At 36.4% G+C, this 16765-nt stretch overlaps 1 protein-coding gene across 2 annotated transcripts in view; it reads right to left on the minus strand.

The window, feature by feature from the left end:
• The window catches only part of robo3 (roundabout 3), a 344494-nt gene that overhangs the window by 20577 nt on the left and 307152 nt on the right, over positions 1–16765 (minus strand). For both annotated transcript variants that reach the window (XM_067768104.1, XM_067768105.1), the window contains 4 exons: positions 13241–13339; positions 12636–12876; positions 9655–9815; positions 4262–4442 (listed from right to left, as the gene is read on the minus strand). In XM_067768104.1, the coding sequence (XP_067624205.1) occupies positions 4262–4442; positions 9655–9815; positions 12636–12876; positions 13241–13339 (682 nt within the window). The remainder of the gene's footprint in view (positions 1–4261; positions 4443–9654; positions 9816–12635; positions 12877–13240; positions 13340–16765) is intronic.

A 16765-nucleotide genomic window follows, 5' to 3' on the forward strand; every position in this document is an offset into this window, starting at 1 on the left:
ACCAATTGAGTGTAGAAAGTTGCAGAGAAGTACTGAAATTTGTTTTTCAAAATATTGCTCTTTTTTAATTACTTGTGCTGTTACTTTTGCCAGCATACCTTTTGGTGCTCTTATATCTGTTGATTTTATATTCCTTTTTGTATAGCTGACAAAGCTTTTGGACTTAAAACACGTCACTGGTCGTCCCATCCCATTGTTAATTTTATTTGTTTTTTATTATTATTTTTTTTTTTTTCAACCAAGGCTCTGAAAAGCCGAATTCCGCTATGTGTATACCTTTTTTTAATCCGCCCTTTTTTGATTTTCATTTACTTTTGGGGTACCTTTTCGAATGCACTCAAGTGTAAGACTTTAGTAGCTAAGCAGTGTCTTCATACTGTGTTTACAGATGATTGAAAACTGCGTAGATTGTTTCCAATTATACAATTTTCTTGCAAGGGAATGTTTATCCCTTTTCAAATATTGTTTCCTGCTGAAGTGGTGGTTATAAAATTTTGAGTACTTAATTAAGATCTAAATAGCAATAAGTAGTAACAAATTTAAAGATTTTGTGATTAATGATTGCATATTGTAGATGCAAGGAAGAGAAAAGCTTCTTTTCATGTTAAACTGTAATCGCGATTCTGAGACACACATAAGGACAGGTGTGATAAGCGACTTGTAGATGGTGATTTTGTTTCGTCGCGAGCCTATTCAGTCCAAAGTAACAATTGTTGACTAGAGTTATTCACCATTTTGACTTTATGCTGACATTTTTATTGCACATTTATTGCCATGTTTCAGTTTCGAATATATGCCCGTCACTAGTGACATGACTGCCAAAGCGCTAGTAGTTGTACGCTCATCTCGCACACCCAAATCAAACCAGCGATAACTCATAAAATCTAAATATTAAGAAAACTCGAAAAACTGAATTGGAAAGCATGGATGTACTCTTAACCTCGAAATTTAAGATATTTGGGTTAGCTCCTTTTGATCTAGGTGTGTCATCACAGCTCTGCTTCTACGGCTATAGCTACAGTCATCACATTCTACTTCTATAGCTATCTTCCGCAGCATTATTTTAAAGAAATTGCACGAAAAGGAGTTACCTTGTTTGAAGTCTCATTTAGTTTCGAATGTCTCGGCGAGGTTCTTCGCAATCCTTACAGAGCTGGTGATATTGTCAACGTAATTTGGCAAAGCTTTATAAATTTTTGCAGGGAACTTTATTTCAGACAAAGCAGAGCTCCCCTCCGTCCAGTTGAAAGTTGCCTTGAAGTCGATAAAAAGATTGTGGGTGTCAATTATTTTATAGCTATCCTTCTCAGGAATCTGGCGCATCAAGAATATCTGATCGATAGTAGGTAGGTAGTAGTAGGTTTACAAGCTCTAAAGGGTTACTGATAAGGTTGAATAAGTTCATTAACTTTAGAATTCATTCATTCGCTCAGTAGGAGAAAACGTTAGTCCGGAAAATTGTGTCATGTTCGGGCGGTTTATATTCCATGGGGGACTATTTTCAATTCCTTACGCATAGCTGGATCTGTGAGTGTTTAAACGACACTTTTGATAGCTTCAACCGACTGATTTCTCACACTTCTGCCCGCCATCCTCTATATAGAATACGCTGGGGGTAATTTTCAAGATTTCCTGGCTCGCCATCAATTGGATATCAGGTAGCTAATTCGAAAATAGGAAACTAGCTACGCTAGCGCACGTTACATCATTATACTTAGCGCAGGGCTAAAATATGCATCTCTCGAAACGTGTTTCGCCTCTTCTTTATGGTTATTAAAGACGATTTATCGGTTTGTTATCCATTTGAGTAATATAGGACTGTTCTTAGCTAGGTATCGACAAGGTATAAACAAGTTATTGATTTGTTATAGCAGAGTTATTACCTCATCGATGAGTTGTCAGTTTGGAGTCGGGTTTTTATCAAAAATTTATCGGGTTATTATAGAAAATTATCGATTAACTAAAAAATATCGATTTGCTATCGATTTGATTTTGGACTGAAACTGATTTGTTTTCAGCGTGTTATTGAAAACTTCTTGAAGTACAACACACTTGCACGACCCTATCACGGTCGCTACTGAATCCTGTACTCGCGGGGAGCAGGAAAAGCAATTGTTATCTGTATATTCTGTGAGACAGTATAGATACTTGTATACAGGTCTAATCACCTAGCCTTGGATTTCGGGCTCCTAGTAGCAGAGCCGCAAGGAATGTGATTACACCGAGCTTGCGATGGAGTTCACTTTTGAGGAAGTTGACAATAAAGCATTCTCTTTGTATTTATCCGGTCTCTCCGTTTGAAAGTTGGCGTTAAGTTCACTCTTGGAGGGTCTGCTGCCAAGTTCTGAACACCCTCTATACCTGCTGAAAGCTATTTATAAATTTTTCAATTGGTTTTTTGCGTAAGTTCAAAGAAAAGGTTTATCATACCTGACGAATAAGTGCTTGACAAAGCAGATGCCTATCGGTTGTGGATAACAAATGAAATGTTTCAAATTGATTTAGGCTATGCTTAACGGTAGCATATGATTTTGTGTAAATGTGATTATATTATTATATAATGGTTTCCCAAGGGTCAGAACCTGATGCAACAATAAATTTGTGTTTGGAATAGAATGGTAACGCAATTCAAGTCGCTGCCTTGTAATCGGATGCCATTATCTATAAAATGGTAAAGGGTTTCGATAGACTTAGTATCTTACCAAGGTAAGACCTTGTGATTTTACATACGATTACAGGCTTATTTGTGCCAACGATCGTGCGTTGAATAGTCTGTTGGGCTGCTGATCGTGCAATTTTATCCTTTGTGTGTTAAACACTGTGAAGTTGAGCCATATGTGGCCGGTACTCACGTTAAGCATACAATAGCCGAGTTTTTTTACATGCGTACACATCTACATTTGCGGGTAAAAAAAAAAAAACGATCATCATCACTTAGATAATGTTAAGCAGATCGACCTGGCGGCAATTATTGAAGATACGTGGCAGTTGCTAAACAAATCTGTTGGTTATATAGTAAAACCTATAGCTGTATCGGTTGCGATGAATCGTGGACACACACTTTTAGGTCATAGAGGTGGAGAATAGGGTAGAGATAAAATGGAGAGGCACATTTCAGTTGCAACCGAGTACAATGCTTTTTGAAATTTAGCAGTACCAATTTTCTGCTCAAAAATTTCAAAAGTGTAGATAAAGTTATGCACTTAGCAGTTCATATACAGTTTAAGTGCATATGTATATAAGTGTAAAAAACTAAACATAGCTAGTATCAGTTGTAACATCACTAGTAATAACTTACAAACCATTATATATTAAATAACATTCAGTAAAAGTAGTAGTTTTTTTAATACTAAACAGATCTACAAGCGGGAATCATTTATACAATTATTTATTACCATCGATAACATACAATTTTATTATGGCATAAATAACATCTTGTTTTTAATGGTATTTTTAGAGAAGCAAACTCTCCCTTTCGTTTTACTGCCCTTTTAAGTTTTCTTTATTTAGCTAATGTTTACTTAAGCAACTTCATGACTCTTAAAATAAGCTAAGCTAAGCACTTAAAACTATATGTTTTCAAAGTTCAATAACTTAACTAAGTAGTAATAGTAAGTAGAAATCACAATCACAGTAAAACTATGAAGATAGCTTAAACCGAAAAGCAATGAAATTAAATTTTATGACTTGTGAAGGAAACTTTGAGAAACGCTTATCAGCTGCAACTAACTGCGGAAGTTGTGTGCTTGTTAGTTAAGTAAATAAAACTAACAAACTAAAAGTAAACTGAGTTGCAGCGAAAGCATTAGAAACATACCACAAAACGCTTACATTCATACCACATGAAATCACATAAAACCACAAACTCAAATTAGAACATTGTAAATGAGTAAGAATGGAGCATTTCCCTTTCCAATTAACTAAATTCCTTAACTTTGGCATTAACTAATTTGCAACACGCAAATTTTCTATTCGCATATGCCAGAGCGCCTAAATGTAGGCTACGCGATTTTCGTTTGTTACCACTAAACAATAGATAACTAATGGTGGGACTGAGCAGAGGTAGCGTCCTACTGAGTTATTTTTAATAGCAATTTATTTGCTGTTTAACGTCTTTCCTTCCATACTTTTAGCTTCTACGTTTGTTGTGTGTGTGCGTGTGTCTGTATCCACGTAAACTGTTTTATTTAGTACTTTGTATCGAAATTACCTTAATAACAACATTATATCGAAGTATGTAAGTATGCGTAATGTTACTTACCGTTCATAGTCAGGCAATGGCAATGTTTGTTGTCCTGTGACTTGTGCGTAATCCGGAAGTTGGTCCTTTGTCGTGCAGGCATTAGCCTGTCGCCATACCCCGCCGGTCGGATCTATCCAAACACCGCTTGCATTTAGTGGTAGAGTAGGGAATTTGCGAACAGCACCGATGGCGTGATTTCCTGTAATAATGAGAAGAAGAAAAAAAAAAAGAAATTGATTAGAAGGAAGAGAAGCACTTCGTTGTCTTTTATATTGTACAGTGTCTATCATATATATAAAATGATCTGTAGGCACCAAAGTAACGATTGAGTAAGTCAACATGAAAAAAACTAGCGATAACTTCGATAAAGAGTGAGAGAATCCAAAAGAGATATAAAAGAGAAGGATAGTAATTTTAATGCGTCAAGGCCACGAGTACTTCCTCGTCACGAGTTTATTGTGATTGGCTATTATATGTAAAGAGAAAGTCTCAGGGAGTTGATATAAACTTAATCAGAACGATAAGAGAAATATTCATGGAGCTGACATACACGAAATTAGAACAGAAAAGTCGGAGAAAAACTCAGGAAGTTGACATAAGCTAAATAAGGAAAGTCGGAGACAACTCATACAATTTATATAAACCTCATCAGAATGACAAAGTCGGAGAATTAGAATATTGGTAAAGGCAGGTATAAAATGGAGACAAGAAGGTGACGGAAAAGGAAGCGGGTAAGGCGGAAATAAAAAAAAAATAGTGAATGGAGGTTGAGGTTGCAAAGACTACCATGGAGGCACACATAGACCTAGGACGCGAGGACGTCCGTTGTTGCGAAAGACGGAAATACAAAATTTAACGAATAAATTCTAGAAAAAGGTAAAGTTACAAAAAGGCGTAAGAAACGATGATGAGTTGGAACTGACCGGTCTTTAAGAGTTTGAATAGGAAAAATGTGTCCGCAGTGTTCAAGTGAGTTGGAAAACGATATGATCCATGGTGATTTAGATCAGGTTGATAATAGCCATCATCACGATAAACAGAAAAGCAAGCTCGAGTAAGAGATGGAAAGGAAAGCGAGGACGCAGACAAAGCCAAATATGAAGGGGTGAAGCGTTAAATCTCTTTTCAGATTCAGTCACTGTTATAGCTACTGTTGCCGGAACAATTGTAGGTGCGGATACAGTTACTAACATCAAGGTTTAACCTCCAACGGGTTAGGAGTCTTAGTCCCCGCCAGGTATGCCTATTGTAAGGGGCGGCTAAAATACCCAATTGATTTACTTGGAACGAGGGGGTTGGAGGCGGAACGACCAAGCAGGTTCAATGTGCTCATACTAAGTCGTTTCAGTTGGATAGGTTTGTACTTAAATGGTGCTTCTTACCGGAACGTACCAGATTTATATCCGGCAAAGGACCATCAACATCAATAACACACCTCAAAATCCTAGGGTGTTTTGGTTGTTGTAATGTTTGTGGGTATGGTTATGGTTGTGATTATGGTTGTAGTTACGGTTGTGGCTATGGATTTGATTACAGTTATGGTTAAGGTTATGTTTAAGGTTATAGTTACGGTTATAGGTACGGTTATGGTTACGGTATAGCTTGTGGCTGCGGAAATTGTTACGGTTAAACTTGTGGTTATAGTTACGGTTGAGTCTGCGGTTATGATTACAGTTATGGTTACGGTTACGGTTATGGTTACTGCTATGGCTATGGTAGTAGTAACGGTTGTTGTTGCGGTTTTGGTTAAAGTTATGATTACGGTTATATATTTGGCACAGCGTCGATTTCTAGAAGTATACTTCTTATGTGACATTAAAAAAATTTCGAAACATAACTCATTACTACTGTATGCTGATCAAGGGTTATAGTAGGAGCTTAAGCAACTTAAACTAACACCACACGCAAACTACTGCATTTAAATCGTTGAATGCAGTGTAGCACATTCCAATCGGCTCATGCAGATTTTGTGTAAAGGTTGTAGAGATTTCAAAAAAAAAAAAAAAAATCTGCAACTTGCGTGTTTAACATATTTTTAGGAATTTCCACAATTTTTACTTCGGGGCGTTATATGGGCGAAAGCATAACATAAATATTCCTTGTATTTTTTATATTTAAGTGTTTGCAGTTCTTTATGCTGTGCTAGTTTTGTATATTATATAGCTTTTGTTAGCAAATTATTTTTGTTCAGATAACTAATGAGCAGTTTTGAATCATATTTATACCTTTCAGAACATGAAATGGTATATTAACTTTGGTCCGATGTTTGTAATGTTGAAAAATATAGAAGATAGACTCACCAATAAGTACACCGAATTGATCAGGGCGACGAAATGAGTTGACATAGCCTTGTCCGTCTGTCCGTCCGTCTGTCTGTTTGAACGCAAACTAGTATCTCAAATTTTGAGATATCTCAATGAAATTTGGCACAAGGATGTATTTTTGTATTATATTATACATTTGTTAGATCCGGTAGGATCGGACCACTATAACATATATCTCCCATACAACCGATCGTTCAGATAAGACGATTTTGGTCATTCCTGCCATAATTTAGTATAACGTGAAACTCGGTGATTTTTATTCTAATATATCATAGAAGATTTCCTGTAAAAATCATTTCGATCAGTATATATATAATATATATTCCATACAAACGATCGTTCAGATAAGGGGGTTTTTTGCTATTTTTTTATTTTATATTTATCTTAAAAATCCTTTAGGTATGTACATCTCTTCACTATATATTTCTTATCTTATACAGCGCATTATTTGGAGATTACGAATGGGATAAGATTATTGTTCAGCCCCACTCATGAAAGGTATGAAGTTTTCGGCACAGCCGAAGACAGTCCGTCCTTACTTGATTTTTGTTGGTTGTATGGTGTCCCTAATCAGTCAGCTAATTTAGCAAAATTACTTCATATATTTGCATGTTTTGTTGATGCATTATCATTATTTATGCTATCGTTGTTACTATTATTTTATATAAATAACGCGTTTATTACGTGTCTGGAAAACATTTTTCAAGAGTTTTATTTATCGATTACTTTAGTTTTCCTATAATCATGCAATTTCATATCTGTTGTTGTATTATTATTTTTTGTTTTTTTTTTTTTTTGTTTTTTTGAATGAGTGCTTACGCTATGCGTTATGCATATGTTATGCATGAAATCAGGATATTTTGTTTGTTTTTAACAGAAACAGTTCAGACATGCTCTTTTTGTATTAAAATTGATCGCATTATGGTAAATTTAACATAGCTTTTTTTTGTTAAGAGAACACATGTGTTTAGTCGTTTCAACAGAAGAAGAACTTTTTTCTGTTAAAATAATTGATATGATTGGTCATTTCAACAGCGAATATTATGCAATTGCATCAGCTATATTTAGGAACAAATTAAGGCTCACAGAGCTGTATATTGGAACGATTTTCCGTCATCCCTTGCCAAATTTGATCTCGAGACAAACCGGTTTCGGCGTTGTGCCATCATCAGTGTGGATTTTCGTTCGTCTCACAGAGCTGTCATATCAATAGCCTTCACTGTTATTCTAATGTTGATGGACAGCTGTTGTTTTAACAGGCTCCGTTGATATTCTTAGTCTATTAGTAGTAATTGTTAATTTAACAGAGCAATAACTTACGTATGATGCAATTTTGTTTTTGTTGATTTGACTATGGAACTTGTCAGAAATAAAAGGAAATGGACAAACATTTCGTACACTTTATGCTGGACTTTGCAGCTTTTGTTAGAATTGGGCGTAAAGCGTTTCGACCTCATTGAACTAGGGGGTGGGGCGGGATGGCGTAGAAGGTTTAATGTGGTCATATAAATCGTTCCCGAGTTGGTCGGGCTAGTAACTTAATGGTACTTTGTTATCGGAACGTACCCGGTCTATATCCGGCAAAGGACCATCAACATCAATAACACTTCCAAAAACCTTCGGGGAGTGTCTTTGTCATTAATACAACAACAACAACAACCTCGGCTTACTAGTATCTACACAGGACTTATCCAGGGTCGAAATCGAGTTATGATATAGGGTACCGACCTTTATGTTGTCCAAATAAGCTTTCCTTGCCTGGTGGCTAACATTCAACCTAACCGCGCCCTCCCCTTTTTCAAACAAAGTAAAGACAGTAAATCCTTCCAGGTTATTGGTAATATGTGTATGAAATTTCGTCCATGTTATGGATGTACAATGACACAAAACTGAGCTAGGAGGGTTGTACCCCTAAATCAAAATAATTTAATTGATTCGATTGAACAGTTTTATAAATTCTTGTACATGATGATTGATCTTCTCTTAATGACATGAATTACACCCAAGTGTGGATGAGCATAACTTAAACTTGACCACTTAAGCGTCAAATACACGACACGAACATTTCCGCGAACATTCCGCAATCTTGTTCGCAGCTTTGGCCATACACCATACGAACTTTTGGCCGAACATTAGTTCTCTTTCAGACAGCGATGAATATGGACAACAATTGTGCTGCAGCAATATTGCTCGCTGTGACAATTAAGCGTAAAAAAAAGAGAGAAGATCGCAAAAAAAGAATTTGGTGCAAAAAATGGTTTAAAAAACGAGCAGTTCTTGGACAAAGTGAGCTTATTAAAGAACTGGAATTCACGTCACAAAATGATTTTAAAAATTACGTTCGTATGAGCAAGGCACCATTTGACCAACTTTTACAAAAAATTTTGCCACTCATAGCGAAACGGGATACAATAATGAGAGAAGCGATTCCCCTCATCACCGCCTTGCTTTAACTTTGCGCTTTCTAGCTAGTGGCAATAGCTTTGAAGGCTTAAAATTTTTGACAGCAATTGCGCCCGCAAACTAATTATTTTTTTATAACTGTATCCTTTGTGGCATCAGGATCTACTTCTTTTAATTTTTCGATTAAAGTCGCATAATCATTATTCTTTTTAATTCCATTACAATAATCTTTGCTTTTTACTTGCCACAATGATGGCAAAGATTTATACATTTCAATAAATTCATTCAGAAATTTTTTATTGTCCATTTTACTTTTCCGCGCACGTCTGTTCCGTTCAGAAATTACTACGATTATGAGCTATTTCGCCATACACGCACGAACAGTTCGCGCAAATGTTCGCCAAAAATTAAAATATTTTGATTTTTGGCGAACATTTGCGCGAACTGGTAAACACCACCATACACGACAGAAAAGGTCGCAGAAACATGACATAACGGGAATGTTCGCGGAAATGTTCGTGTCGTGTATTTGGCGCTTTACCTATTTACAATACACAAACATACTAAGAGGGCTAACTTACTGAAAATTGCAAAATCAAAAAGCTTCCTGAATGAGTGGGAATATATACTTAGATATTTCAGTATACGTACTTACATATACATACATACATAGATCAAACTTACCATGCAAACTGCCCAACGAAGTTTGTTTAATGAATTGGTAGCGTTTGAAGAGCACCAAAGCGCCAAAAAGAAACACAATTAACGCTATAATTGAACCAAGTAATATGATGAACCAAGTTTGTGTTAGAAAATCGTCAGCAATGTCACGATTGATGGGATATCTATGGAAGAGACAGAGAGAAAACGAATTGTTAGAAATTTATGCATGAGCCATAATGTAAGGAAAATGAGAAAATGGAAATTGATGTACTGATGTGGAATGGATGAATGAATGAAAACAAGCGACAACGCATGCCAGACAGCCAACAAGCGCAAGCAAAAAACAAGAACAGCAGCAGCAAGAACAACAACAAAACAACAAACGAAAAACAACAGCAACATTTTCGTTTTAATCAGGCGCAAATTTGCATAGGAAACAAGTGAAATTACTCTCGATTTACGTATGCGCCGTTATGATGTGCATATGTGTATGTACGTGTACACATGTTGTTGATGATATCTTCTTGCCTTCGGTTATGTACATTTGTTGTTTTTGTTGTAGCTGTTGCTGGGATGTTGTGATTACGTTGACTGTGTTGTGTCGATGAACGAACGTCACCACACCTCAAGGCTGTGTAAGGCTGTATCGGGTTTTGTGGACGTATGGCTAGTTGGTGGTAATTTAAACAACAAAAAATAGCAATGTACCGACAATAACTGGAAGTTGCAAAAACAAAAATAATAACATTACCCACACAAGCTATAACAGCATAAAAAGGGATGGAATTTCGTTGTAAATAGTCTATTGCTACTGGCGCTTTTTTGGCCTATGAAATAGGTATGCAGTTTTATGTAATCAAATAGCAGCGCCTAGTATGTACTACTTTGGTCATTTTTATTGACAGAGATGGAGCATTACACACCGTTTATCGGGAAGTTATAAACGGGTCTGTACTGCATTTTGGGTTGCAGGATTGGCAACTTTTAAAAACAAGAAGAATTATCCCACCAGCAGTGTCCCCAAGTAGATATTTTGTCCTTTTTAATGCGGAACGTTGGGTTGAATGCAGTATTATTTGAGCTAGAGATTACTTATTTAGTTTTCGTTTACACCGATAACTTAGATCTAACAGAAGAGCATCTTATTAATTCTTTGAAAGAACTCGTCCCGTATAGCCGGTCTCAAAGTGGAGGGATAAGAAAGCTTTATTAAGTGGTCAGCTTTTTCTCTACAACTGCCTTGATCGACTGTTTGCCGGAGCTCCACACAACAAATTAATTCGATTCTTTCCTACGCCGATGAATGTACGATAATGACAAAAGCTCTTTTTATTGATGAGCTCTGTTTTAAATATTTGAGTTAACTTTTGTAATGTTCTTCATTTCCATAACCATGCAGCCGAAAATGTACCTAAAGTTCAGATCCGTAACAAAATCGTCAAACCCTTTGCTGGCAGCACTTCAAGCAGAGACAAAAAACACTGACAGCTACAACATATAAAACAATTGGTGAGCGGTTTGTATGCTATGCATTTCCCACATGGGCGCCGAACTTGCAACAGGAGAAAGCAAACCTCCCTGGTAGACGCGCGTCAATCTGGCACAACTGCGATATGGATACTGTTATCGGTTAGTCTCTTGATTTTCTAGGAGTGACACCGACATATGCAATAAATGGCTAACGTAGACCAAAGCAGCGACCATCTCAAAAAATCGCGATGCTCAGAAAACGGGAAACACTTTAAAGTAATCCGTCCAGAATTCACCCTGCCAAAAATCCTGCGATTAGTCCCTAAGGAGAGCGGTTTGCGATAACCTGTTTTTTCCACTTAGGGGTATAATTGATCCCCTCTAGTCCCTTTTGGGTATATTTGGCATCAGTCAGTCAGCTTGAAATTTATGTAGCCAAGTGAAAAAAAAAACAACACCGAAATAATAAAATATAAAGTTTAAATGTGATTGAATAGAATTATTTAAGAAAAATGCGGAGCTCTATAAAAATAAAAAATAAATGTAAGGAGCGATAACCTCCGAAGAGATTTAAGGCCGAGCTTCTCTTCCAATTTGCGTCGTGCTCCTCTCGCTTTTCCCTACAAATTGGCCGGACGGGACCTACATGTTTTATGCCGACTCCGAACGGCATTTGCAAGGCAGATGAGTTTTCACTGAGAGCTTTTCATGGCAGAAATACACCCGGAGCGCTTGCCAAACACTGCCGAGGGGCGATCCCGCTTAGAAAAATTTTCTTCTAATTGAAAAACCTTATTTCTAAAATTTTGATGTTGCTTTGCCTGGGGTGTGAACCCAGGGCATACGGTGTGGTAGGCGGAGCACGCTACCATCACACCACGGAGCTCTATACCAAACCTAAAATACTAGAACTATATCTCCAATTATCGTAATATTTGTTTTATTTTTATTATCCTACAACATTAATACGAAAAAAAAAATCAAGAATATTGTATTAGAGTTTAAAAAAATAAAAAATCCGTAAAAACAAAGAAGATCTGTCCGACAGTACCCTCAGGTATACAAAGAGGACGCGACGTATAGTACCCGTAAGCATAAGGGAATAACGGAGAGTGGAAAAAGGATCTGTCCGACAATAACCGAGGGGTACAAAGAGGGCGTGTCGAACAGTACTCAAAGGAGTACAAAGGGGAAGTGTCGAACAGCACAAAAAGGATCTGTTTGACAGTACACGTAAGGGTATAAAGAAAACCAGTCCGACACTACCCGTTCAGGCATAATTGGACTCGCCATAAGACATGCTCAAACAAAAGCGACACTCTAACCCATATAAAGAGATCAGAACTAGACTAATCGTATTTTTTACAGGGCAACGACCATTTTTATTCAAACTGCCATACACACACTTCATACGAATATGACGCATATTTACAGCGTTTTTACACATATTTATGAATGTGGCTGTGAGCGAGCGTGTAAAATGAGGTACTTACATACATTCAAATCATATTACACATACATGCGTGACCTACCTAGTATAACCGGTGTCCAGCGATTGTGTGCGTGGATCCATGCGCAATATAGTCGGCTTGCTGAATGGACCCACACCCATCTTTGTAGCAGCCGCAACGGAAATGTAATACGTAACACCGCTGCTAAGGTTGGCTAGCAGTAAAGTCGGTGAGCCGGCATCGATGGTCATATTTTTGAAAATACGTGTTGTATTATGTGAATCCAAGCCCTTCACCAGCACATTGTAGTTGGTTAAAATGCCTGAAATGAAAACGGAGAGCAAAAAATGAGAAGCAAGTTAAGTAAAAAAAAAGAACAAGTAAATATCAGACGAATTCAAATCCAAAAATAAGACAAGAAATCGAAATGAAAATGCAAAATTGAAATGGAAATTTTCTAGAATTCTGGTCAATATTGTCAAAGCTCATAAAGTTTCCGGAATACCAATGTATTTGTGGTTTACAATTCACAAACGGTAAGAAGTTTATGTATGAGATAGGAATTTGTTGTTTCATGTGCAAAATAATATTTTCTCAAACTGTTTTTCGTTGACCTTCTTCATGTTTATATATTAATGGATACTTGTGGGTGTGTGTTTGTGTGTTTAAAGGCATTTAATACGCACCATTACGTGTTTTGTTTGGAGAAGGCGGCTGCCATTTGAGAAACACCGATGTGCGATTGAATTGTATTGCCTCCATGCCATGTGGTGGTGACTCGGGCACTGCAAATGAAATTATCGTTTTATTAAAAAATGCATACAGGTGCGTTTTAATGTATAAATATATGCCTACATGTATATATTAGGGCGGGTCGATTTAAAAATCGCTAATTGCTCTATGAAAATCATATTCTAGGGATCAAAATAAGAAACTTTGCCGAAGGAACCATACCTCTAAAACGAATTCTGATGTCCCCCAATTTGGGTCGAACTTTTGGGTAGGGGCAAATTTTTAAAAATCCCACTTTGACCCATTTAGAGTGCTCCAATCCAGTCCAAATGTATGACCGACCCCCACTAACTTTGGAGGCCCGACCCTCCGATGCCAGTGGCGCATCCATACAAACATTTTAAAAAATTGCCCGTTTTGCACTTTACATGAAAAAATCAGCTAAATGGATATGTGGTATTAAGGCCAACTAACCTTATGGCCGTTGACCTTATGTCACCAAACCATCACATTAATGCATTTTCATCGAGCCTTGATAGGTGTGCAAAGCTGCAATCAAACTTATCGCCATTCAAAGTGGTGATAAGACCAATTGACCTTATGGCCGTTGACCTTATGTCACCACACCATCACATTAATGCATTGTCATCAGTCCTTGATACGTATGCAAATTTTCGAATTAATCAGACTTCTAGAAACCGGTGAAAATTAAGCTCAAAAATTCCTTTACATACAGGCGAAGCTAATAAAAGTGTGCTAAAAATGAATGTAATTTAGTAATAGAAAAGAAATTTAAAAAAATTATTAGAAATTAGCGTTTTTACAACCCTTTTAAAACCAAGACATCACTGTGATGCATTTGCATATCGTAAACATAGTTGTGTGGGTTTTTTATTCAACCGTTTTAAAAAATGAAGGTATCACTGCGACACAATTGTAGATCGTAAAATTGCTTGTGCTGTTTTTTTTTAAGCCACCACAAGACACAGCAGGTAGAATTGAAATTACCATTTCATTCTTATTACCTCGTCTCGTAGACCATATATGACGCAACAGTTTTTGTGAATGCATTAAGTCGTTGTGAAGAACTCAAAGTGTGAAGTGCTAATTTCAGATAAAAAATATTTCAAAAAAAATAATAAGTGAAGTGACCATTCCAAATCAAAAAGTTTACAATGAATCCACCATCCGCTACACCGCAAGATGAAGCAAATACATCAACAACTATCGAAAACCCAATGAGTCATATACCCAAGCATGATGTTCCAGTCTTACGTAACCAATCAATTCAGAATTGGGTTCTCTCAAAATAACAGGATGAGGTTCTTTTACCATCCTAGTATGATACTTCTCATCAATTTTATCTATCGTTTCTTCTCTTGATTTGCTCTTGATACTTGTCAAGCAATTTATTAAATACACTTTTTTTCAGCATTATTTCCATACCAAGTTTTTCCCAAATTCCAATCAACTTATCTTGTACTTGAATAGTGAATGATTTATGGGAAAACTTTTTTGTTCTGTTTTAGCTTAAGTAAAAATAATATCTCAAGATATCCAGGTGGGTTGGTAAATTAAGATCAGTTAAATCAGTAGACACACCAAAAACAGTAACATCATCCTTGGGTATATGATTCATTGGGTTTTCGATAGTTGTTGATGTAGTTGCTTCATCTTGCGGTGTAGCGGATGGTGGATTCATTGTAAACTTTTTGATTTGGAATGGTCACTTCACTTATTATTTTTTTTTAAATATTTTTTTATCTGAAATTAGCACTTCACAATTTGAATTCTTCACAACGACTTAATGCATTCACAAAAACTGTTGCGTTATATATGGTCTACGAGACGAGGTAATAAGAATGAAATGGTAATTTCAATTCTACCAGCTGTGTCTTGTGGTGGCTTAAAAAAACAACACAAGCAATTTTACGATCTGCAATTGTGTCACAGTGCTACCTTCATTTTTTAAAACGGTTGAATAAAAAACCCACACAACTATGTTTACGACATGCAAATGCATCACAGTGATGCCTTGGTTTTAAAGGGGTTGTAAAAACACTAATTTCTAATAAGTTTTTTTAATTTCTTTTCTATTACTAAGTTTTCATTTTTAGCACGCTTTTATTAGCTTGGCCTGAATGTAAAGGAATCTTTGAGCTTAATTTTCACCGGTTTCTAGAAGTCTGATTAATTTGTAACTTTGCATACGTATCAAGGACCGATGACAATGCATTAATATGATGGTGTGGTGACATAAGGTCAACGGCCATAAGGTCAATTGGCCTTATCACCACTTTGAATGGCGATAAGTTTGATTGCAACTTTGCACACCTATCAAGGCTCGATGACAATACATTAATGTGATGGTGTGGTGACATAAAGTCAACGGCATAGCCATTTAGCTGATTTTTTCATGTAAAGTGCAAAGCCGGCGATTTTTTGAAATGTTTGTATGGTGAACCCCCAGAGGGGTGTTCCAGGGGATGTGCTACTGACATCGGTGGGTCGGACCTCCAAAGTTAGTGGGGGTCGGTCATACATTTGGACTCGATTGGAGCACTCTAAATGGGTCAAAGTGGGATTTTTCAAAATTTGCCCCTACCCAAAAGTTCGACCCAATTTGGGGGACATCAGAATTTGTTTTAGAGGTATGGTTCCTTCGCCAAAGTTTCTTATTTTGATCCCTAGAATATGATTTTCATAGAGCAATGGGCGATTTTTTTGCCTCCCCACAAATCGACCCGGCCTAGTATATCTATAATAAATCTTATAAAATAAAGTCGCTAAATGCCATGTATGCACATAATTTCACACAGAATACTCCGATTTTAAAACGGTTTGTTGCATTTGAAAGCTTAGCTACGTGAAATGGTACAGTTAATATCATTTGAAGCTATATATTATAGGGGCGTGGCAAATTGCCAAAATGTATTAAAAAATCATAAAATTTTTGTTTATACAGCTATAACTCATAAACGGATGGATGGATTTAAAAAATTCTACTTTTCAGTAAAACTTTGAAATATTTACCTTCGATCTGCATCAAAAAAAAATACTTGCTCCTTTCTTGTATCAGCCAAATTGTTTAAACAAAAGTAACACTTTTACCAAAAAATTCGTGTGTGTGAATGTTCGGTGTTAACTGTTCGCGCTAATTGCTTTTGAGTTAGGTATGATGCGACACATACGTACATATGTACATAGCATTCGCTGCGTTATTTAAATTCGGGCGTAGGTTTATAGACATGTATGAATGTACATATGTATATATTTTCATATCATATCAGCTTGACATAGGTATGTACATACATATTTATGTAACATAAATGGTTAAGAATGCATACATCTATTGAAAAATAATCTTTCGTTAAAAATATTAAACATTTCCTCAAAATTCTTCAAAAAAGTTTTATTTTTTGGTGTTTTTGCACGTATCACTATCACTACATATTATAAAACAAAGTCGCTTTTTCTGT

The sequence above is a fragment of the Eurosta solidaginis genome, chromosome 2 (genome assembly GCF_040869045.1).
Source record: "Eurosta solidaginis isolate ZX-2024a chromosome 2, ASM4086904v1, whole genome shotgun sequence".
NCBI classification, from domain to species: domain Eukaryota; kingdom Metazoa; phylum Arthropoda; class Insecta; order Diptera; family Tephritidae; genus Eurosta; species Eurosta solidaginis.